Source organism: Ranitomeya variabilis, chromosome 4, assembly GCF_051348905.1.
Source record: "Ranitomeya variabilis isolate aRanVar5 chromosome 4, aRanVar5.hap1, whole genome shotgun sequence".
NCBI classification, from domain to species: domain Eukaryota; kingdom Metazoa; phylum Chordata; class Amphibia; order Anura; family Dendrobatidae; genus Ranitomeya; species Ranitomeya variabilis.
Window position 1 is genome coordinate 609,147,634 of NC_135235.1, and position 24,581 is coordinate 609,172,214.

The 24,581-nt window shown below is 44.6% G+C and overlaps 1 protein-coding gene and 1 pseudogene across 1 annotated transcript in view; one reads left to right on the top strand and one right to left on the bottom strand.

The window, feature by feature from the left end:
- LOC143766020 (alpha-N-acetylgalactosaminide alpha-2,6-sialyltransferase 2-like) overlaps positions 1-24,581 on the top strand; it is a 143,433-nt gene that overhangs the window by 38,707 nt on the left and 80,145 nt on the right. Inside the window, exons 2-6 of the mRNA XM_077253350.1 lie at positions 5,641-6,031; positions 7,913-8,078; positions 8,360-8,525; positions 8,614-8,752; positions 20,663-20,766. Of these exons, the coding sequence (XP_077109465.1) occupies positions 5,641-6,031; positions 7,913-8,078; positions 8,360-8,525; positions 8,614-8,752; positions 20,663-20,766 (966 nt within the window). The remainder of the gene's footprint in view (positions 1-5,640; positions 6,032-7,912; positions 8,079-8,359; positions 8,526-8,613; positions 8,753-20,662; positions 20,767-24,581) is intronic.
- Positions 15,908-20,654, bottom strand: LOC143766022 (ATP-dependent (S)-NAD(P)H-hydrate dehydratase pseudogene; annotated as a pseudogene).

The window sequence follows — 24,581 nt, forward strand, 5'->3', positions numbered from 1 at the left end:
ATTTTGTTGTTCACAGTCCTATGTCAGAGCCAAAAATACCTATTCCTGAGTTGTTTTCTGGAGATAGATCTAGGTTTCTGAATTTTAAGAATAATTGTGAATTATTTCTTTCCTTGAGACCTCGTTCCTCTGGTGATTCCACTCAGCAAGTTAAAATTGTTATCTCCTTGTTACGTGGCGACCCTCAAGATTGGGCTTTCTCCCTGGCGCCAGGAGATCCTGCATTGCTGAATGTGGATGCGTTTCTTCTGGTGCTTGGACTGCTTTATGAGGAACCTAATCTTGAGAACCAGGCAGAAAAGGCTTTGCTGGCCCTATCTCAGGGATAGGATGAAGCAGAGGTGTATTGTCAAAAATTTAGGAAATGGTCAGTGCTTACTCAATGGAATGAGTGTGCCCTGGCTGCAAATTTCAGAGAAGGTCTTTCTGAAGCCATTAAGAATGTTATGGTGGGGTTCCCCACGCCTGCAAGTCTGAATGATTCAATGGCTTTGGCCATTCAGATTGATCGGAGTTTGCGGGAGCGCAAATCTGCGCACCATCTGGCGGTGTTTTCTGAACAGAGACCTGAGTCTATGCAATGTGACAGAATTCTGACCAGAATTGAGCGGCAAAGTCATAGACGTCAAAATGGGTTGTGCTTTTACTGTGGTGATTCTACTCATGTTATCTCAGCATGCTCTAAACGCTTAAAAAAAATCGCTAAATCTGTCACCGTTGGTACTATACAGCCTAAATTCATTTTGTCTGTTACTTTAATTTGTTCTTTGTCATCCTACTCGGTTATGGCTTTTGTGGATTCAGGTGCTGCCCTGAATCTGATGGATTTGTCGTTTGCCAGGCGCTGTGGTTTGGTCCTGGAGCCTTTAAAATTCCCTATTCCACTGAGGGGAATTGATGCTACACCATTGGCTGAGAATAAGCCTCAGTATTGGACTCAAGTGACCATGTGCATGACTCCTGTACATCAGGAGGTGATTCGCTTTCTTGTGCTGCATAATTTGCATGATGTTGTCGTTTTGGGTCTGCCATGGTTGCAGACCCATAATCCAGTTCTGGATTGGAAAGCTATGTCTGTGTCAAGTTGGGGTTGCCAGGGGATTCATGGCGATGCTCCTTTGGTGTCAATTGCTTCTTCCACTCCTTCTGAGGTCCCTGAGTTTTTGTCGGACTACCAGGATGTATTTGATGAGCCCAGATCCGGTGCCCTGCCTCCTCATAGGGATTGTGATTGTGCTATAAATTTGATTCCTGGTAGCAAGTTCCCTAAGGGACGACTTTTTAATTTGTCTGTACCAGAACATGCCGCTATGAGGAGTTATATAAAGGAGTCTTTGGAGAAGGGACATATTCGGCCGTCCTCATCTCCTCTTGGTGCAGGATTCTTTTTTGTGGCCAAGAAGGATGGTTCTCTGAGACCATGTATAGATTATCGTCTTCTAAATAAAATCACGGTCAAATTTCAGTATCCTTTGCCATTATTGTCTGATCTGTTTGCTCGGATTAAGGGGTCCACTTGGTTCACCAAGATAGATCTTCGTGGTGCGTATAACCTTGTGCGTATTAAGCAGGGGGATGAATGGAAAACAGCATTTAATACGCCCGAAGGCCATTTTGAGTACTTGGTGATGCCTTTTGGACTCTCTAATGCTCCTTCTGTGTTTCAGTCCTTCATGCATGACATCTTCCGAGAATATCTGGATAAATTTATGATTGTGTATCTGGATGACATTTTGGTCTTTTCTGAGGATTGGGAGTCCCATGTGAAGCAGGTCAGGATGGTATTTCAGGTCCTGCGTGCTAATGCCTTATTTGTGAAGGGCTCAAAATGTCTCTTCGGAGTACAGAAGGTTTCCTTTTTGGGTTTTATTTTTTCTCCTTCTACTATTGAGATGGACCCAGTCAAGGTCCAGGCTATTCATGACTGGACTCGGCCTACATCTGTTAAAAGTCTTCAGAAGTTCTTGGGTTTTGCTAATTTTTACCATCGCTTCATTGCTAATTTTTCTGGCGTGGTTAAACCCTTGACAGATTTGACCAAGAAGGGTTCTGATGTGACTAATTGGTCTTCTGCGGCCGTGGAAGCCTTTCAGGAGCTGAAGCGCCGGTTTTCTTCGGCTCCAGTTTTATGTCAGCCTGATATCTCTCTTCCTTTTCAGGTCGAGGTTGATGCTTCTGAGATTGGAGCAGGGGCTGTTTTGTCGCAGAGAAGCTCTGATTGCTCTGTGATGAAGCCTTGTGCTTTCTTTTCAAGAAAGTTTTCGCCTGCCGAACGGAATTATGATGTTGGTAATCGGGAGTTGTTGGCTATGAAGTGGGCATTTGAGGAGTGGCGACATTGGCTCGAGGGAGCTAAGCATCGTGTGGTGGTCTTGACTGATCAGAAAAATCTGATCTATCTCAAGTCTGCCAAGCGGCTAAATCCTAGACAGGCTCGATGGTCGTTGTTTTTCTCCCGTTTCGATTTCGTGGTCTCGTACCTGCCTGGTTCGAAGAACGTGAAGGCTGATGCTCTTTCTAGGAGTTTTGTGCCTGACTCTCCGGGAGTTTCAGAGCCGGCTGGTATCCTCAGAGAGGGAGTGATTTTGTCTGCCATTTCCCCAGATTTGCGACGAGTGCTGCAGGAATTTCAGGCGGATAGACCTGACCGTTGTCCACCAGAGAGACTGTTTGTCCCAGATAGATGGACCAGCAGAGTTATTTCCGAGGTTCATTCTTCGGTGTTGGCAGGTCATCCTGGGATTTTTGGTACCAGAGATTTGGTGGCTAGATCCTTCTGGTGGCCTTCCTTGTCGCGGGATGTGCGTTCCTTTGTGCAGTCCTGTGGGATTTGTGCTCGGGCTAAGCCTTGCTGTTCTCGTGCCAGCGGTTTGCTTTTGCCTTTGCCTGTCCCGAAGAGGCCTTGGACGCACATTTCCATGGATTTTATTTCGGATCTTCCAGTCTCTCAGAGAATGTCTGTCATCTGGGTGGTGTGTGATCATTTTTCTAAAATGGTCCATTTGGTGCCCTTGCCTAAGTTGCCTTCCTCCTCCGATTTGGTTCCTCTATTTTTTCAGAATGTGGTTCACTTGCACGGCATCCCTGAAAATATTGTTTCTGACAGAGGATCCCAGTTTGTGTCCAGATTTTGGCGGATCTTTTGTGCTAAGATGGGCATTGATTTGTCTTTTTCGTCTGCCTTCCATCCTCAGACGAATGGCCAAACCGAGCGAACTAATCAGACCTTGGAAACTTATTTAAGATGTTTTGTTTCTGCTGATCAGGATGATTGGGTTACTTTTTTGCCATTGGCCGAGTTTGCCCTTAATAATCGGGCTAGTTCTGCTACTTTGGTTTCGCCTTTTTTTTTTAATTCTGGCTTTCATCCTCGTTTTTCCTCGGGTCAGGTGGAGCCGTCTGACTGTCCTGGGGTGGATTCTGTGGTGGATAGGTTGCAGCAGATTTGGAACCATGTGGTGGACAATTTGAAGTTGTCACAGGAGAAGGCTCAGCGCTTTGCCAACCGCCGTCGCGGTGTGGGTCCCCGACTTCGTGTTGGGGATTTGGTATGGCTGTCTTCTCGGTATGTTCCTATGAAGGTCTCCTCTCCTAAGTTCAAGCCTCGCTTCATCGGTCCTTATAAGATTTTGGAAATCCTTAACCCTGTGTCATTTCGTTTGGACCTCCCAGCGTCGTTTGCCATTCATAATGTGTTCCATACGTCTTTGTTGCGGAGGTATGTGGTGCCTGTGGTTCCTTCTGTTGAGCCCCCTGCTCTGGTGCTGGTTGAGGGAGAATTGGAGTACGTAGTGGAGAAGATCTTGGATTCTCGTATTTCTAGACGGAGGCTTCAGTATTTGGTTAAGTGGAAGGGCTATGGTCAGGAGGATAATTCCTGGGTTGTCGCCTCTGATGTTCATGCGGCCGATTTGGTTCATGCCTTCCATGTTGCTCATCCTGATCACCCTGGGGGTTTTGATGAGGGTTCGGTGACCCCTCCTCAAGGGGGGGGTACTGTTGTGAACTCTGTTTTTGGGCTCCCTCTTGTGGTCACAAGTGGTACTGTGTGAGTGCTATCTTTGGGCTCCCTCTGGTGGCTCTTTTTGTCATTCTGCAGGTCTGTGGCTGAGATCAGCTGTCTCGTTATCTGCTAGTTGGTTTCCTATTTAGCTCACCTGGACTTTCAGTTGTTGCCTGCTGTCGATGTATTCAGTGCTATTTTGATCTCTCCTGACTACCTTCGTTATCAGTCTCTCCAAGAGAAGCTAAGTTTCTGTTTGTTCATTTTTTGATCATCAGTGTTCAATATGTTTCTTGGTTTATTACCTGTCCTTGTCCAGCTTGCTAATATGTGATTTCCTTGCTTGCTGGTAGCTCTAGAGGGCTGAGTTTCTCCCCTCACACCGTTAGTTGGTGTGGGGGTTCTTGAATTCTCAGCGTGGATATTTTGTATAGGGTTTTCTACTGACCGCACAGTTTCCTATCTGTCTTCTGCTATCTAGTACTAGCGGGCCTCATTTGCTGAATCTGTTTTCATTTCTACGTTTGTATTTTCCCCTTAACTCACCGTTATTATTTGTTGGGGGCTTTCTATATCTTTGGGGTTATTTCTCTGAGGCAAGTGAGGTCTTACTTTCTATCTCTAGGGGTAGCTAGTTTCTCAGGCTGCGTCGTGACGTCTAGGAATTCAGGCACGTTTACCGGCTACATTTAGTGTGTTTGGTTAGGATCAGGATTGCGGTCAGTCCAGTTACCACCTCCCTAGAGCTCGTTCTATGTTCAGTTACTTAGCTCGTCAGTTCTGTGATCCTCAGCCACTAAGGATCATAACAGGGAACCCAGCGAGTGAGGTGAGTAAAGAGCACAGAAAGAAAGTGCACTGCTATAATTACATATAATTTTCTTCGGGATCCAAGAATTATCTTTTTTCCTTGTGGAGAGTGACATGTTAAGCATGTTGAGGTGAGGAGACTTAAAGCCACAATGCTCCTCTGGGAAATATGCAAATTTTCTCTTCAGAGAGGAAGAAGACTAGAACTCTAGTGCCATCTATTGGAAGTAGCAATCCTAACAGTCAATGTCATGAGGAGCATTGCGGCTTTAAGTCTCCTCACCTCGACATGCTTAACATGTCACTCTCCACAAGGAGAAACGAACTTCTTGGATCCCGTTCAGATGCCTCTCAATCAGCCAAACCAGATCTCCACTTTGCACTGACGAGGGGCAGTACCCCGAAACACAATGTCTGCAAATTGAGATCTGGTTTGGCTCTTATCCTAAGTCATGTGACAAGGCTTGTTAAAGGGTTGACATTGACTGTTAGGATTGCTACTTCCAATGGGAGGCACTAGAGTTCTAGTCCTCTCTGAAGAGACAATTTGCATATAATTTTCATTTCATTCACCTTTTTAATTCTAAAGTTTTACAACCTGAATGACCATGGCTCCCCTCCCCCTAGTTTTGATCCTGGGTACGCCCATGGCCTCATTGTCTAGACTGTTCATGAAGGACTTTAACTTCTATTGCAATAGGCTAGAGGCTAGCCTCTTGGATCCACTATTAGAGAACTTAATCGCCCATTTTAGAATTTTGTAAGTATTTTGATTGATCTCAAGAAAGTATTCAACCTGCCTGACATCATTTGATCCTCTTTCACAGACAAATTGACCTGATAGAAAACTACATTGGTTCTAAAGAAATAGAAAAAAAAGAAAGACCAGAGATGACCATACAGCATCCTACAGAGTCTCTACAACCTGAGTGTACCAACACAACCTCCTCACCAAAACCTATTGAAAATTTAAGAGATTCATCTACAGTCACCAGGAAACATACAAAAACAACCTCAGAACCTCTAAATGAGTCCATCAAGCTACAAAATAAGTTGGCAAAATCACATGTGACCACCCAAAGACCAAATTTTAAGACCAAACCACAGAATGCAATAACTACAAAACCTATACCAGAGCCAACCAAAAAGAGTTCGCCCTCAACAGCCTTTAACTACTTGGGAAATAACTATGCGACTGATGAGACACACGTCCATTCTGTAAGTCTAAACTTTTGAAATGTGAATGCTACAAATTAATTTTTCCAATGTTTGATATCAGATTTTAGTTGGTTGTTGCTTGTCAGTGTTGGTGAAGCATCTGTTAAGCGTTGAAAACATTAGAGTTTTACTTGGTTAAGGATGCTCCAGGGGCATGTGGGAAATCATGATACATGGATGGGATGGAGGGGAGAGATTATGAGGATCACGGTGCTGCCTCTTCTTTGGAATGACATCTAAAGATGGTTTCCCCGTAAAAATTAAGACCTAAACCTTAGAGGAATTTATAAATTGTTTTGATTTCTCCTGATGAAAGCCTGCAAGGCTTTTCCTCCCTTCTGGAACGGAGAGTGCAGGTTCACAAACCCCCATAGTCAAATGGGTGATAACGTGAATGTCTCATCTTTTCCCATAGCATCTGTAGAACCTGTATCAATGACAACTGCTACACGGCCACCTAGATATTAAAGTGGCCAACATTTATTAATTTTGGTAATAAAGTAATCTAATGTAAAATGTGTTGTAAATCTAATTTCTTATTTATTTTGAAAACCATCATCAAGCTGTTGATCGATCAGGTTTTCTCTTAAAAATATCAGTAGGCTGTTGATGGATGTCTTTTCTTATTATTAATTAACACTTAACTTATTAACACCTCAGTACCTCTGAATCCATGCAAACTGCTGTTTATGGATCTTACTATGGCTCTGTGACTTTCAGCAGTAGCGGAACCTAGGAGCTCTGATAGATATGTTCTGTGTACGGGTTTCTACTGTAAACATGAATCACCTGGTGATATATACACGTCACCAGACACAGTGATATAGACAAAGAAGTACTGAGAGAACAAATAGTTTCCAATGATGTAACTGATTGAGTGATCGAGGAAGAAAAGTTGAAAATTCCCACATCCTGGAGCAGAACTGATGACTGTGTCACTGGTAAAGGCTTACATCATCGTTATTACTGGGGACAGGTGATGACAATAGGAAGGTAAATTTGGATGTCCACCAAGCTTTGGTTGAAGAACATGGGAATGTGGGCAAAGTTGTACCAGGGCATTTTAGGATGTCATGTTGGATTGACCCATACTGTACATATACTTAATTCAAACGACCACTTTTTATAGATGTCACAGACAAGATTGGCTTTTTGTTGAAATGGAGCCAAGTGTAGCATATTCTATCGATTCAAACACCATAGTATGCCAAATAGTGCCCCCTAAAAATGTTACTATCCATGCCAAAAGATTCACAAATAACACAACCCAATCAACAGTGACCACCCAAAGCCACCCTGGTTTACAAAGTGAGTTCCTGACAAAGTGAGCATCTGCTATTAGCCAGACTGGTAACAGCAGCTTTGTAGGAATTCCCATAGTATTACATGGTCACAATTTATGTTAATAAAGACCACAATCAATTTTTGGTAAAAGAGGCCCCGTGATGACTAGTTGATATCACCGACACCGATGGAAAGCAGTAAACAAATCTTTAAACTCTTCTAAGTGGACAAACAGAGACAACCACTTTGGATTATGTTTTATGTTGTCTGACAACATTGTCAACCCAATCTTTGCATGCACAAGTCAAGTATCTCCCAATCAGCCATGTTAAGTCACAGCCAAAAAAAAGGTTTCTTATACTAGGAGCCTCTATATGAGAAGTTCCTCCTTCTTTTGTCTCAGGTCAGTGAACAGCCTACTACTCAAAGAATAAAAAGTTCATTGTTTGGGCCAAGGACAAAATAAGGTCTTCAAGAAGCCATCAAAGGAATAGTTGGGAAATATATGGGTGTCAACAATGGTCCTTCAAAAATATAGAAACCTTTGGACAACCTCTATACATAATCAGTGAGTTCTTCACCTTCACATCTCCACAGAAATGTCCAAACCGCATTAGAGATAAGCTCCAGAGCAAGGAGTTCCAAAATATGTTTTTGGAAAAAATACCAGTTTTGCAGTGGAAGAAACATGCTCAAAAGTCAGAATACGAAAGACTTAAGAAATACAGTGGAGCTCAAGGATGGATGGGAGTCCCCTGGGAGAGTAAGTTTCTTACTTATTCCATAGACCGTATGTTCTCTGTCTACATCTAAAGCATCACAAAGAGCTGAAACTGTGACTAAGATGCTCCAAAATGGACGTATACACTAGTTTTCTTTATCAAAGACCTCACCAGATTCTTAAAACTCCAAAATCATACATTTTCATGTAATCCTTTACTTCCTTAAGCAATAATCTACCCATGTAACACAGACAATGTCATGATAGTCACCCTGATGGAAACTATTCACCTAACTAATATGTTCTTGTATATATTTCACCAGTTATTAATAAAACTCTGAATCTGCTGAACTCTACGGGTAATGCCTACATGTTCGACACCTGGCGAGGGCAGTCACCTTGTATTCGATGTGCCGTGGTGGGCAATGGTGGCATTTTAAAAGGATCCGGAATGGGACAAGAGATTGATTCCCATGACTATGTCTTCAGGTATGGTATAGCTTCATGTAAAAAAAATGCATCAAGGAGACCATAAATGATGCCTTTCTCATCTTCTATTTATTGGCTTATCTTGCAGGATGAATGGCGCCATTACAAAAGGTTTTGAGAAGGACGTTGGCAATCGAACTTCGTTTCTTTCTTTCTCTACAAACACATTGATGAACTCGTTAATTTTATATGGCAAAAGTGGATTCAAGGCAGTTCCTAGAACACCTGTAAGATATACACACTGGTTAGCATTGTTAGCTGTAGTTTGACAATAGGCATCTTAGCAACACACTAAAAGAGTCACCCTAAGACTATGTGCCCAAGATCTGGTTGTAGTAGCACTTTGAATGCAGCATATTTTTGCTTTGTCCAAAGCGCTGCCTTCTATTCAATGCAGGTAAATCCACATGTGTTCACTGAACCGTGTGGATTTTCAGCATTAAATACATTCTATTGTTTTAATTTCTGTTGCGGAGAGAAATTGACATGCCGCGGTCCTGAAAGACACCGCATGTCAGTGTCCGTGGGTGATCCGCAGGTTCACATTCACGCATAGTGGAAATGAAGAGGCCAACCCGACTACATCTGGATTGCATGGCGGAGCAGAGGCATGATTTGACGGCTTATCCGTGAATCCAAGAGAATCTGAGCGACCAGAGCTCGGCACCGTATCTGAGTTCTCAGGCTGAGCTCAGTGTCTCCTGGATTCACAGCTGAGAGGTTGCATCATGCCACTGCTCAATCATGCAATCCAGATGTAGTTGAGTTGAGTTGAGATTGTTGTTGGACAGGTGAGGAATATGGTGTTTTATAATTATGCTCATAGCAAGTGAGCATTTCCGCTACACATAGCAGGGCTGAAGCTCTGCTGTGTGTGTAACACAAGCGATCAGGAGATTGCAGCTTCTAGTCTCCCATGGAAACTATTGAAGCTAGTAGAAAGTAAACAATAATGTTTTTTAAAATATTTAAAAAATATATAAAAGTTTAAATCACCCCTCATTTGCCAAACTCAAAATAAAACAATTAAAAAAATATATAAAATACACGTATTTGGTATCGCCGGGGTCAGAATAATCCAATCTATCAATATATAAAATAGTCCTGGGGAGCCACTAATGGAGTAGTACTAGTAAAGAATTGTAAGCAGGGACGGAACTTTAGGTTATGCAGATGCAGCGCCCCAGAGTCCTGGGCGTGGCAGTACTGATGCTCCGCCGCTAAGGGGAGTGATGGTACGTCTGATGATCGAGGCAACATCCTACTGAGGCGCGTAGCCGGTGGCCGGAACACCGTGGAAGTATTGGGCTCCAAGCATTACTTCAAACCAACGGCAGGACAGTTAATTATAGGTTGGCTGTCTCACCTAAATCACCTAAGCAGACATAGGGGGCAACTGTGGGAGAGGGGCGTCACTAGGGTCCCGGAAGAACTTCAGGCCTACCCGTCATACGGGTGCGTCCTAGCCATATCATCTGGGGGACGGAGAAGAACATCAGAACAGACATAAGTTGTGGGAAAGAACATCAGAAACAGACACAACAGTTGTGAGGACTATCCCGTGGTGCTCAGCAGGGAAGTACTACAACACACAGGCACTAGAAGGAAGGCACAGATTTCCACCTGCAAAGGGAACTCTGGAGGTGCCATCGGACCGGCCGGTCTCAGACAGCCCTGTTAACCGTACTCTGGATTGAGGATCTTGAAGCCTTCAACGTAAAGAGACTGCAACCCTGTGTCCTCGTTATGCATCGCGACCTGCACCACGCACCACCACCTACACCTTTCATTGGAGGCCCCTTAGCAGGGTCACGGACCAGGTCTAGCCACCGTGACAACCCCAGAACTGAGACAGAGAGGCCTGGTACCGAGTACCCCGCGGCCCTGCGTCTGGGGGCGCTCCAAACTTGGCGTCACGAACAGGATCTACTTAAGCCTGCAGAGTCAGGTCATGTGTGCCTTGGAACTGTGATTTATTGTGCTTGGACTGTGACTTATTGCAAAGACTGTGGATTGCCACTTGCCGCCAGAAGCTCCTGCCAAAACCGCCGCCATTGCAGCGCTAAGAGGAGCGCAGGAGAAGAAGAAGGGCGTGGAAGTGGGCGTGAACAAGCTGAAGAGCGCGGAAAATTATTACTGCATCCTGAGGACGAGTCCGTCAGCGGCTGAGGTCCGCCTTCTCATCCTCTATGGAGGGTGGGGACAATGGAGACGGGACCGCCCCCGAAAGAGAGCGCGGGAAGGAGACACCGAGAAGGAGGCAAAGATGGCGACGTCGGAAGCACCGCATGGGGACGACCCAACCCAGCACGATGCTGCATCACCCATAACAGTCCCGGATTCGCCATCGCTGCAGGGACTGGCCCTCATGGAGTCACCGCTGGGAAGACTCAACTGGCAACTGTCTGAGGAGTGGGTGGCTGCAGCTGAGGCCCGGTGGTTAGCACGCTGCCGGGAGGCTGAAGAAGTGTGATCTCCCGGTTGGGCCAGCCTGTGGAGATCTGCCTGTCTCCAGTGTCCCCCGCTCTATCCATCCCGACCGCGGCAGAGCGTGAGCTGCAGACGCAGGGCCTGAGAATCCTGCCGGCGGCAGAACACCTGTGGCGCTTGATGACAGCGTGGAGGAATAGACCCCTGCGGCCCAGGTCGACCTGACAGGTGCTACAGAGGTCCCACCGTCGCACTGGGGTGTAGTGGTTTTCTTCAACTCCCGGGAAGGAAGGGGAGTTATCCAAGAGATTGGAGAGCCGCTGCAGGTCTGCGTTGACCGGGAGGAAGTGGAGCCTTGTGGTGGAAAGTATGATGAGGACCGTGACTTGGAACCTGGAGATGCTGTGACCTATACCCGGTGGCGGAGGGAGGCCGGCTGGATGGCCCGGGGCGTTCAGCGGTGTGCCACTCTCCAGGTTGCTGCTGGGACTCCGGAGGTCGAACCCACTGCGGAAAAGATAGCCGGATCCTCCGCTGCGGACCACCAGAATGTCCCGACCCACCGTGTGCCTGTGGGTCGGGCCTGTTCTCGGCCGAGACGGGTAGCCCAGGAGGGGGCGCCACTGTTGCCTGGTCGGGGATTGGGCTTTCCCAAACCACAGAGGGCCACTTGCCAGGTAAGGCCCAGAAGGAGACCGTCTCCTAATCAGTCAGCCTGAAGCCCTAAAGTTCTACAAACTGTAAATAGTTAACTGTTCGTCTTCTGTGTTTTTCTCCTGCTGCTAGTACCCGACCAGGGTTGTTCTTAAAGGGGTCCCTTTGTTTACCCGGGACCCCTATTACTTTTTATTTTTGCTTTTGTTTTCCTTTTGCTCCGTTACACCCCCTTAATTTTGAAAAGACTACCGAATCATGGACGGTGAATGGTTCATGGACGGTGAATGGTTCACAAACTGTGATGTAAATAGTTCGCACCCTATTAAGGGTGCCCTCTACTGGTTTTATAAGAAAAAGAACTCTTTGCGAAGAAACTGTTCCTGGAAACAGTACTGGAGTTCCTGCCCCACACGGACTTGCAACTTGAGCAGTTGCACTACCTCAAAGAGACTTGGTTCCCTCTTAAAGGGAATGTTCACCAGTTGCACTTAATATACAATGTTGCTTTAAGAGAAAGTGAATAATGTTTTACATAACAAGTTATATGTAGCCAGTTAGTTAGTTATAGAAAATGTTAGATAATGTTGCTAGAAATTGAGGACAGGAAGTGAACCCATAGGGGTTAGTGGGTGAGTCCTCCTAGGAGCCATAGAGAGATGGCTCAGAAGTCCTGTGCTAAGAAAAGAGGCAGTAGGCCTGGGCAGATAGACAGTGTTGTGAATTCCGCTCTTGGGCTCCCTCCGGTGGTTGTAAGTGGCATTTTTGTGAATTCTGTTCTTGGGCTCCCTCCTGTGGTTTCGAGTGGTATGGCTGCTTCTGGGATTTAGCTTCAGCACCTGTTTTCACTGATTGTCTTTCTGGCTCGGTTATATTAGTCTGCCTGTTCCCTCATTCAATGCCAGTTGTCAATTGTTCCAGCCTGGAGTCACGGCTCTTTGGATTTCCCTGACACTCTGACCAGTTCAGCAAAGCTAAGTCCTTGTTTGTCTTTTTGCAGTTCACTTGTTGTGGACTTTGTTGTTCAGCACTTTCTATGTTTTGCTCATTTGTCCAGCTTATCAGTATGAACCTATTCAGCTAAGCTGGAAGCTCTGGGCAGCAGAGTTTGCCCTCCACACCTTTAGTTGGGTGTGGAGATTTTTGCATTTCTCTGCGGTGGACTTTTTCTAGTTTTTATTACTGACCGCACAGTGTTCTGTCCTGTACTAATTCTATCTAGCTAGAAGTGGCCTCCTTTGCTAAATCTTGTTTCATACTACGTATATCATTTCCTTCTCCTCTCACAGTCATTATTTGTGGGGGGCTGTCCTATCCTTTGGGGATTTTCTCTGAGGCAAGATAGCTTTCCTGTTTCTACCTTTAGGGGTAGCTAGTTCTCCGGCTGTGACAAGGTGTCCAGGGAGTGACAGGAACATCCCACGGCTACTGCTAGTGTCTGTGTTAAGATCAGGAACTGCGGTCTGTATAGTTACCACCTGCTCAGAGCTAGTCGCATGTCACTCCTACATCACCAGACCATAACAGTACAACTGGCCAAAAATGAGCTGAATGCATCTCAAAAGAAGGAAAAGAAAAAGAGTTCTGAGCCATTTTTTTTCTTTAGTCTGTTTTGTCTTTTTCCTTCCTCTTAATCTCTGGGTGATTCAGGATTTGGATGCGAGCATGGATGTTCAGGGGTTGTTTTCTCGTGTGGATCAGCTTGCTGCAAGAGTACAGAGTATTCAAGATTATGTTGTTCAGACTCCGGCCTTAGAGCCTAGAATTCCTACTCCGGATTTGTTTTACGGGGATAGATCTAAGTTTTTGAACTTTAAAAATAACTGCAAATTGTTTTTTGCTCTGAAACCCCGTTCCTCTGGTGACCCCATTCAGCAAGTTAAAATAGTTATTTCTCTGCTGCGTGGTGACCCTCAGGACTGGGCATTCTCCCTTGAGTCAGGGGATCCGGCATTGCTTAATGTAGATGCATTTTTTCAATCGCTCGGATTATTGTATGACGAACCTAACTCTGTAGAGCATGCTGAGAAAACACTTTTGGCCCTGTGTCAGGGTCAGGAAGCGGCAGAATTATACTGCCAGAAATTTAGAAAATGGTCTGTGCTCGCTAAATGGAATGAGGATGCTTTGGCAGCAATTTTCAGAAAGGGTCTTTCTGAAGCCCTTAAGGATGTTACGCCTGTTGGTTTGAGCGAATCTATGTCTCTGGCCATTCAGATTGATCGGCGCCTGCGCGAACGCAAAGTGGTGCACCATATGTCAGCGTCCTCTGAGCAGAGACCTGAGCCTATGCAATGTGATAGGATTTTGACTAGAGCGGAACAGAGGGGATACAGACGTCAGAATGGGCTGTGTTTTTACTGTGGTGATTCTGCTCATGCTATTTCTGATTGCCCTAAGCGTATTAAGAGGGTTGCTAGATCTGTTACCATTAGTACTGTACAGCCTAAGTTTCTCCTGTCTGTGACCCTGATTTGCTCATTGTCATCTTTTTCTGTCATGGCATTTGTGGATTCAGGCGCTGCTCTGAATTTAATGGACTTAGAATTCGCCAGGCGCTGTGGCTTTTCTTTGCAGCCTTTGCAGAGTCCTATTCCCTTGAGGGGTATTGATGCTACACCGTTGGCCAAGAATAAACCTCAGTATTGGACTCAGCTGACTATGTGCATGGCTCCAGCACATCAGGAAGATTGCCGTTTTCTGGTGTTGCATAATTTACATGATGTTGTTGTACTGGGTTTTCCATGGTTACAGATGCACAATCCTGTGCTGGATTGGAAATCTATGTCTGTGACTAGTTGGGGTTGTTCAAGGGGTACATAGTGACGTTCCTTTGATGTCAATTTCCTCTTCCCCCTCTTCTGATGTTCCTGAATTTTTGTCAGATTTCCAGGATGTATTCGATGAGCCCAAGTCCAGTTCCCTTCCTCCACATAGGGACTGTGATTGTGCTATTGACTTGATTCCTGGCTGTAAGTTCCCTAAGGGCCGACTTTTCAATCTGTCTGTGCCAGAGCATGCCGCTATGCGGAGCTATGTCAAGGAGTCTTTAGAGTAGGGGCATATTCGGCCGTCTTCATCACCATTGGGAGCGGGATTCTTTTTTGTTGCCAAGAAGGATGGCTCCTTGAGACCCTGTATTGATTATCGCCTTCTTAATAAAATCACGGTCAAATTCCAATACCCTTTACCTTTGCTCTCTGATTTGTTTGCTAGGATTAAGGGGGCTAGTTGGTTTACCAAGATTGACCTTCGAGGGGCATATAATCTTTTTCGTATTAAACAGGGTGACGAATGGAAAACTGCATTTAATACGCCCGAAAGCCATTTTGAATACCTGGTGATGCCTTTCGAGCTTTCTAATGCTCCTTCTGTATTTCAGTCTTTTATGCATAATATTTTCAGCAATTATCTTGATAAATTCTTGATTGTGTATTTGGAAGATATTTTGATTATTTCCAATGATTGGGAGTCTCATGTGAAGCAGGTCAGGATGGTATTACAGATCCTTCGTGATAATGCTCTATTTGTGAAGGGGTCTAAGTGCCTATTTGGAGTTCAGAAGGTCTCTTTTTTGAGGTTTATTTTTTCTCCTTCATCTATAGAAATGGATCCTGTTAAGGTCCAAGCCATTTATGACTGGATTCAACCCACATCTGTGAAGAGACTTCAGAAATTTTTGGGCTTTGCCAATTTTTATCGCCGTTTCATTGCCAACTTCTCTAGTGTGGTTAAACCCCTGACTGATTTGACGAAGAAAGGCGCTGATGTGACTAATTGGTCCTCTGAGGCTGTTGAGGCCTTTCAGGAGCTTAAACGCCAATTTACTTCTGCCCCTGTCTTGCGTCAGCCGGATGTTTCTCTTCCTTTTCAGGTTGAGGTTGACGCTTCTGAGATTTGGGCAGGGGCCGTTTTGTCACAGAGGAATTCTGATGGTTCCTTGATGAAGCCATGTGCCTTCTTTTCCCGAAAGTTTTTGCCTGCGGAACGCAATTATGATGTCGGCAATCGGGAGTTGTTGGCTATGAAGTGGGCATTTGAGGAGTGGCGATATTGGCTTGAGGGAGCCAAGCACCGCATTGTGGTCTTGACCGATCATAAGAATCTGATTTACCTCGAGTCGGCCAAGTGGCTGAACCCTAGACAGGCTCGGTGGTCCCTGTTTTTCTCCCGTTTTGATTTTGTGGTCTCATATCTTCCAGGATCTAAGAATGTTAAGGCAGATGCCCTCTCTAGGAGTTTTTTGCCTAATACTCCTGGAGTCCTTGAGCCGGTTGGCATTCTTAGGGAAGGGGTGATTCTGTCTGCCATCTCCCCTGATTTGCGGCGGGCGCTTCAGGAATTTCAGGCTGATAAACCTGATCGCTGTCCTGTGGGGAAGCTGTTTGTTCCTGATAGATGGACAAGTAAGGTAATTTCTGAGGTCCATTGTTCTGTGTTGGCCGGTCATCCTGGGATTTTTGCTACCAGAGATTTGGTTGCTAGGTCCTTTTGGTGGCCTTCCTTGTCACGGGATGTGCGTTCTTTTGTGCAGTCCTGTGGGTTGCTTTTTCCTGATAGAGGCCTAGCGAAAAGGACAGAACGTTAAGGAACCGCGCCTGCACTACATCGGAAAGGACAAGAAGCGAGGTTTATTGTGGAGAGTGAGAAACGAGATCAAAGCAAAAAGGAGATAACACCAGTAGGAGTCGTGCTGTAAGATCGAGGCGACATCCTACTGAGGCGCGTAGCCGGTGGACAGAACGCTGAGGAAGTATTGGGCTCCAAGCATTACTTCAAACCAACGGCAGGACAGTTAATTATAGGTTGGCTGTCTCACCTAAATCACCTAAGCAGACATAGGGGGCAACTGTGGGAGAGGGGCGTCACTAGGGTCCCGGAAGAACTCCAGGCCTACCCGTCATACGGGTGCGTCCTAGCCATATCATCTGGGGGACGGAGAAGAACATCAGAACAGACATAAGTTGTGGGAAAGAACATCAGAAACAGACACAACAGTTGTGAGGACTATCCCGTGGTGCTCAGCAGGGAAGTACTACAACACACAGGCGCTAGAAGGAAGGCACAGATTTCCACCTGCAAAGGGAACTCTGGAGGTGCCATCGGACCGGCCGGTCTCAGACAGCCCTGTTAACCGTACTCTGGATTGAGGATCTTGAAGCCTTCAGTAAAGAGGTAAAGAGACTGCAACCCTGTGTCCTCGTTATTCATCGCGACCTGCACCACACACCACCACCTACACCTTTCATTGGATGCCCCTTAGCAGGGTCACGGACCGGGTCTAGCCACCGTGACAACCCCAGAACTGAGACAGAGAGGCCTGGTACCGAGTACCCCGCGGCCCTGCGTCTGGGGGCGCTCCATAGACGTTGCGGTAACAGCCAACCCAGCTGCCCAATCATGATCAGACACATTTGTGGGGACAATGCTTCAAGTTATACCTTTAAATGTGACTATGGGCCTCATTTGTGTGCATAACTAGAAGTGGTATAGCGTGTGTGACCAGAATATTCAAGACATATGTCTGAAAATTCCGATCACAGAATGAGAGCTTGTCATATGGACCAATTTGTCCACGCTCATCACTAATTTGGAGAGAGTGTCACTTCAGATCTTCCTGGAGCCACTTGGCAAATATTGTGGTTTACTTGTCATTCAATGTAAAATAATGTTTAGGGGTTTTTTGTTTTTTTTCCAAAAGTGACAGACTATCTATTTTACTTTCATTTTAAACAACTGTAACCTAGAACTTTAGGTCTTTTACATAAGTAAAAATCACCAAATTTAAAGACAACAGAGCTTTTCACAGGATATGTTATCTTACTCTCCTGTAAAGATTTTCTATAATTGCATACAAACTATATGTATTTAGAACAATGCATTAGAAGCTCTGACAACATTTCAAAATACTCATTACAAAGTGGAGACAAACGAAACCTAATTGCAGGCACTTATCACCATGGGCAAGTGGGAGTCTCTGGGCAGTGATCATTGACAATTAAAGATCTAGTCCGGAAACTCAACATTGATGGCCCGTCCCCAGGACAGGCCATCAACGTCTGATGGGTGGGGGTGCGAGACCTGGTACCAACACCGATCAGCTGTTCCCAATGACAGACGGAAGTGCTCAGTTGCGGACCTGTAGAACACAACTTCTTCAACTGCACAGTGGTGAGGACCAGGTACTGCACATCTGCCCACTATCCAGCTGAGGCCACTATATAGTTAACGGAGCTGTGCAGTTCTGATGCCCACCGACACAGATGTTGAGCCCAAACTGATCAGACACCAATACCCTACCCCAAGGACAGGCCACCAACGCCAACATCTCGGACAACCCCTCTACTGCCTTTCATTTCTTTCCATGAAATTCATTATCAGAGCACCCATATATAACTGTATATTCTAATAATGTTCAGAGGTGATTGGATTTTCTTCCTGACATTTTGTGACTGTTCATCTTCTGCCTCAAATTCAGTGCTCTCTTTTTGGTAAAGGGTTAAACAAAAATCCGGAGTCTTCAATAGGAGTTCCTACTTGCAGGAAAATACAGTGTTGCATAGTTTCCCTATGGCTACTGCATAGGAACAAGTGTCTTTTGTGCATTCCAGTGCCAGTCCTATGCATATAGCAGTCACTTGCTCAGAACAATCAGATCAGGTTTCAAAGAGCTTGTTAAAAGCTGTCCCAACTTCCGAAATCATGTCAGTCATGGGTGGTCATGGAACGGCCGTATTACTGAAACGCTAGATGATTGCACTGCCTTGTAAGAGAACAGGCTCCGAATGCTGCCAATCACAAAAGGATTCTGAACAATTATTTTTTCTGCTCCAGCAAGAAATGCCCAGTTCACCAAGACGCCAAGAGAACCAGCTAAGAGATCACCCTGTCCTCCGCAGGGCTGCTGCTACCTTCATGATTGCACACTAAAACTTTAACCCCGTCTGAGATTAGATCCCACTCTCCTTTCTGAACAATAGTAATATTGCCCATTGCTTGGCTGAGCTTGAGTACACTTCCATTCTGATCACTACTATCCACTGGCTCAGTGAGCACCGCTTCATACAGCCGACTGAACTCCATGAAGTTTGGGGTGAGGACAACCCTCTGTTAGCCTTGAATAACAGAAGGTTGATTTGCAATCAGCCAAAGTCCATCTGCATCTATAACCAGAGGAATACCTTTCGCCTTGGCTTTTTCAATAATACCCTTTGCGGTGTCCAGTATGGAATCATTTCTTCCCAACCCAGTCCTATTACTAAAGTGTGTAGTCTTGGAAGCCATCTTTCTATCTCATGCAATGCATTGGAATGATCAAGAACTGGATGTACAATCAGCTCTGGACTGTAGGACTTTATCACAGTCGCTGCATCTTTGGTACAAAATACCTGGGACAAATCTGCACCCACTTTAAGTGCTGAAATTGTTGCAAAGTACAGAGAACCGGTATATTCTTGACAGCCTCCAACGATGCCAATCTTTCCATCTTGACCTTTGTGCTTTCTAAATGCAAGTGGGGGTATGACATTTCTGACCAGCTGGAAGATATTCTCCATGTCCTTGGCTGGCCGTGTGGGACACAGAGAGAACGATCTCTCTGGAACTATTGGAGGAGAAAATGGTGAAGCAGTAGTAAAGTGCACTGAGTTCCCATACGTCCGCACATTGCCTCGCATGGGGCTGCTGACACGGCTGTGCCCGCCCATCTGAGCACTGGAGGAGATGCCACTCAGAAACTGTCCCAGCATCTGTAACATTTGGATTTCCCGATTGTGCTCAGATTCTCGCCACTTGTCTTCAATCTTCAGATGCTCAAAGTAAACAAAAGGAAATAGCGGGCACCACATAAAATATCAAATAAGGGATCAACCATATGCATATAGGTAAGTACTAAACAAAGGAAAGAGAAAAATATATGCAGACTAATGGGATCAACCTTCAATAAATTTTATTAGATACAATGATACAAAAAGGCAAAGCGAAACACACAATTAAAACCATTTAAGGGTACGTGTCCACGATCAGGATGGCCGGCGGTATCGCCGGAGTGGCAAAGCCGCTCGGCGCTAAGCCCCGCCCCCTTCTGGGACGCGATGATGCCGGATGTGTTCATTGTACACATCCGGGATCATCGCACCCCTCGCATAGGGCCCTGTGTTATTTCTTGCGGCAATGCAGCGTCGCCGCAAGGAACACGGACATGCTGCGATCTGAAAAGACGCGCAGCATGTCCGGAGTCGCAGGGCCGCCGCGTGCGTGTTTCCACGCATAGTGGACACGGGATTTCAAAAAATCCCCTCCACTATGCTGGAACAAAGGAGACCGAAACGCGCGTCGGGGCGCACGTGGCACCACGGGTATTGGTGATACCTCCACCGCACCTTCCATAGGTATTTACCGGGCAAATTGCAATATATTATGGGGCTCTCCAGCTTAGCTGGATATCGAGTGTGGGGTAAAATGTAATATATCCAGCGTTTATCCGGGGTGATAGTATTACTTCAGTAATGTGTAGTTATTTTGGTTGTTATCTGTATCCACCCCTGGACGTACCCTGGTAGTATACATATATATACTTTTCATTTGATTGCCATACAAATCCCGTGACTGTGCACCTGTATGGGTGATGGTATGTAGTGGGTATGTTTTTGCCCCTTTTTGTGCACCATGTCTATATGCTTGTCATTTTAGCTCTTAATAAACTTTGTGACTTTTAAAACGTAATATGGCCTTTTGATCATCGTTTCTTTGGGGTTCTATGTGATAACTGGTGATAGGCTTTGAGTCCTATTATTGGTAACATGGTATAGTGCTATATTATATATTTATTATTTAAACTTAGGTTGTTAATATTACCATGTTTTTTTTGTCATATTCATCTCTGTATTATATCTAGTCTAGGGCCACAGAGTCTCCTTTTGTGCTTTTCCACATGCTCCGCCCCAGAGGAACTTCTTAATGAATGCCTGTGTAGCTAAATTAGGTTGTAAGCTTAGTATGTATTTCATCCTGATCATTACCAGGTTTCTAATTATAAACCTTAACTTTCACAGGAAACACGCTATGTCGTTTTACCAGATCACGACAGAGACTATTTAATAGTGTTAGGAGCTCTCACCAACACCATCATCGATAAAGGAAGAGACAAAGGAAAAGAGTAAGTACAGTAATTTCAATTATGTATGACTGGATTTCCTGTTAAGTGGAGCAGACATTTTAAATGCTTCACATTACTTATCCTTAATTTCAGTCTGTGTTATACTCCAGAGCTGCATTCATTCACAACTGTGGAGACTGAAATCTTCCCAGGCATGTCACCCTATTCTAGTAACCATATAGGAAAATCTAACTTTTCAATGACAAAATTTTAGCTCAGAAAAGATGTTACATGTTGAGTTTTGGTTCAGTCTGGCGACAACCTTGATGACTGTTTCTAATAAAGAAGCTGAAAATGACACCAATATCAATGCCAAACCACAGACATAGAAGAAGTTGAGCCCAGATGCCCCAGTATAGTATTCCCTGCACTTTCTATAGAGCTCAATGTAGAAGTGGCCATGTTTGATACTTTTCTGTGGCTCATTGGTTAGCACTGTTACTCTGCCCTGGGTTCAAATCCCACCAAGGCATTTGCGTGGGTTTCTTCTGGGTTTTCTGGCGTTCTAACACACTAGGACATACTGAAAGTGAATTTAGATTGTGAGCCCCAATGGGGACAGTGCCGATGTCTGTGAAGTGCTGTGGAACTTCCTTTTGATTTTACCTCTCCATTTGACTATATAAAGAGTTTAACTTTCAGGAATTGGTAAAAGGGGGTCATCATTCTCCCGAGAGGTGAAATCCTGCAGGAGGAGCCTAATATCAAGTAAGATATTAAAAAAAATAGTAGTGACAGGGGGCTAAAGTGTAAACCAGGTAAATCTAATTAAACCTCACTAAAAGATGCTTTTTAATTACTGTAGTTATTTATTAAAAATGAAGAAATAACAGAAAAGATAAAAAAAGAAGAGGGACTTTCTCCCATCAGGCATTTATTACACTGTGTGCAGAATTATTAGGCAAGTTGTTTTTTGATCACATGATACTTTTTATACATGTTGTCCTACTCCAAGCTGTTCAGGCTTGAGAGCCAACTACCAATTAAGTAAATCAGGTGATGTGCATCTCTGTAATGGGGTGTTGTCTAATGACATCAACACCCTATATAAGGTGTGCTTAATTATTAGGCAACTTCCTTTCCTTTGGCAAAATGGGTCAGAAGAGAGATTTGACGAGCTCTGAAAAGTCCAAAATTGTGAGAAGCCTTGCAGAGGGATGCAGCAGTCTTGAAATTGCCAAACTTTTGAAGCATGATCAATGAACTATCAAGTGTTTTATGGCAAATAGCCAACAAGAAGCGTGTTGGGCAAAAAAGGCGCAAAATAACTGCCCATGAACTGAGGAAAATCAAGCGTGAAGCTGCCAAGATGCCATTTGCCACCAGTTTTGCCATATTTCAGAGCTGCAATGTTACTGGAGTAACAAAAAGCACAAGGTGTGCGATACTCAGGGACATGGCCAAGGTAAGGAAGGCTGAAAAACGACCACCTTTGAACAAGAAACATAAGATAAAACGTCAAGACTGGGCCAAGAAATATCTTAAGACTGACTTTTCTAAGGTTTTATGGACTGATGAAATGAGAGTGACTCTTGATGGGCCATATGGATGGAGGTGGATGTGTCAGTACATGTACATATCGCAAGCCGACTGCAACCAATAGTTTGTTGTAGTGGAAGAGCCATCACCCGGTCCCACTCAAGATGGGGATACCAAAAGGTCAATTCCTCCGTATTAGAAGGAAATGTAAAAAAAAACAGGCAGACGAACTCCATTATAGGTTTAGGGAGAGGGGTTACCCCAGCAGCGTTCTGCATAAACCGTTTGAGGAGGCACTCAGCCAAGACATATGCTCCCTCCTCAGGGAAAGGATTCGATCTGAGTATGTATCTAATGTGGTCAGGTTTATTGGTACCTTTGATAACCAGGCTGAGAGGGTACACCAGGTTATCAACAAACATTGGGGTATATTGCTGGCTGGCCCAAAGCCAACAAATCTGGTAGCACCAAGACCAAATATTACCTACAGAAGAGGAAGATCTGTGGGGGATAGACTAGTACATAGCCTGTATCAGAGACCACAGGGGATTGGAACTTGGTTGGATAGGAAACCTATTGGTTTCTTTAGGTGTGGCAATTGTACAAGGTGTGGGGTTATGCATCAATGCAAGGAGTTCTGCAGTGCCTCGAATGGAAAGAAATTTTATATTAGAGATTTTGGTAACTGTAGATCCTTGGGACTAGTATATAAAGCAACCTGTACGTGTCCCCTGGACTATATTGGAAAAATGATAAGGGAATTTAGAATGAGGGTTGGAGAACACCTTGGTGACATAAGAAACAAACGTGATACCCCCATTGCTCGTCACATTAATGGTGTACATCATGGACACCTGGAGGAAATTTCTTTTTCCATGATTGAGTTGGTTAAACCTGGTATTAGGGGGAGTAACTTTGATAAGACAATTCTGAAACGTGAGGCAGAATCTTTGTCTCCCGGGGGTCTAAATGAGTGCCTTTCTTATACTTGCCTTATTTAATCTACATATTCTAGTCGTTATATTAACATCCTTATGACTCTGAGCTGATATGTTTGTCTTGTTTGGTCCCACAGTTTCTTGGGGATTCTTTGGAATAGTTGCCTTGGCCTGTCTCTCTAATAAATTTGATTTGTTGGCTTCTCTATTAATGAGACTTTATCCTTGTAGTATGTGTGGCTCTATTACCTATTATTGTATACCTGTGGCTCTCTCCGCCCTAATTAAAGATTTTAAAGCTTCTAAAATGGTAATACTTATTATAACTGGACCAATAGGGTCCTTTATACTTACACCCTATAGTAATTCTAGTATTCTAGTATATAAGAAATGATAGAATATAATAAGAATACCCGTGTATTACTTTGCTTTCATCTGCGCATGACCGGGGATATACCCATGTGGTCCAGCTTGAAACGCACTGAATTGCGCATGACCGGAAAGATACTAAAGGTCAATGGATCTATTTCCTTGCATTCCATCATGGCTCGCAATACAACATGCTATCCCGCAAGTTCTGCGCATGATCAGAAATATATGAAAGGTCAATGGATCTACTTCCTTGCGCTCCACTGTGGAACGCAGTATGGCGTGGTATGCTGTAAGTTTCCGGTAAATCTGTTTTCATGCGCATGTTGGCCGCCATTGTGGCACACTGAGGGACGGGCGTATGGAGAGACCCAATTGATTCTTTTTACAGGTGGGTATTATGTCAGCAATTCCGATTTGCCCCCTGGTTCTATGGAGGGGTATGTAACCCCTTCCTATATGAAATCAGTCAGGTATGCTTCCTCTATCTGGACACCTCATTCCTGTGGCATAACATAGACCACACCAGGCCTCCTGATGAACCGAACAGACAGGGAAAGGTGTCGAGGCGAATCCTTCTGGATGGGATAAGTTCCCCTGATTATTTGCAGACCTCTCACAATGATTATGGACTTTGTCTACATTTAATGATGTGTGCCTAATGCACTTATATCTATGCATTGGCTATCTTTTCATATTGGACCATCAGTATGAAAGGTGTTGAGGGTTTGTAGGGGTATCATTCCCCCTTTTTTCAATAGAGAGATATACTATTTATGATAAGTGTTATTTTTTGTCGATATATCCCTTTACACCCTGAGTATCTACCCTATATTTGAATTTACTTTTTGTCTCCTAAGCTATAATTCATCTCTTTTAAAGCTTTGTGTTTTACCACCTTCATTTAGTTACAGGGCCTACTAAGGACAGATTGGGATAGACATCGCTGAGTGGGGGTGCCAAGCAATAGTTTCTTATAGGGTGCCAACCTCCACAGTTAGGTAGGGACATATAGGGTCATACCCAGGG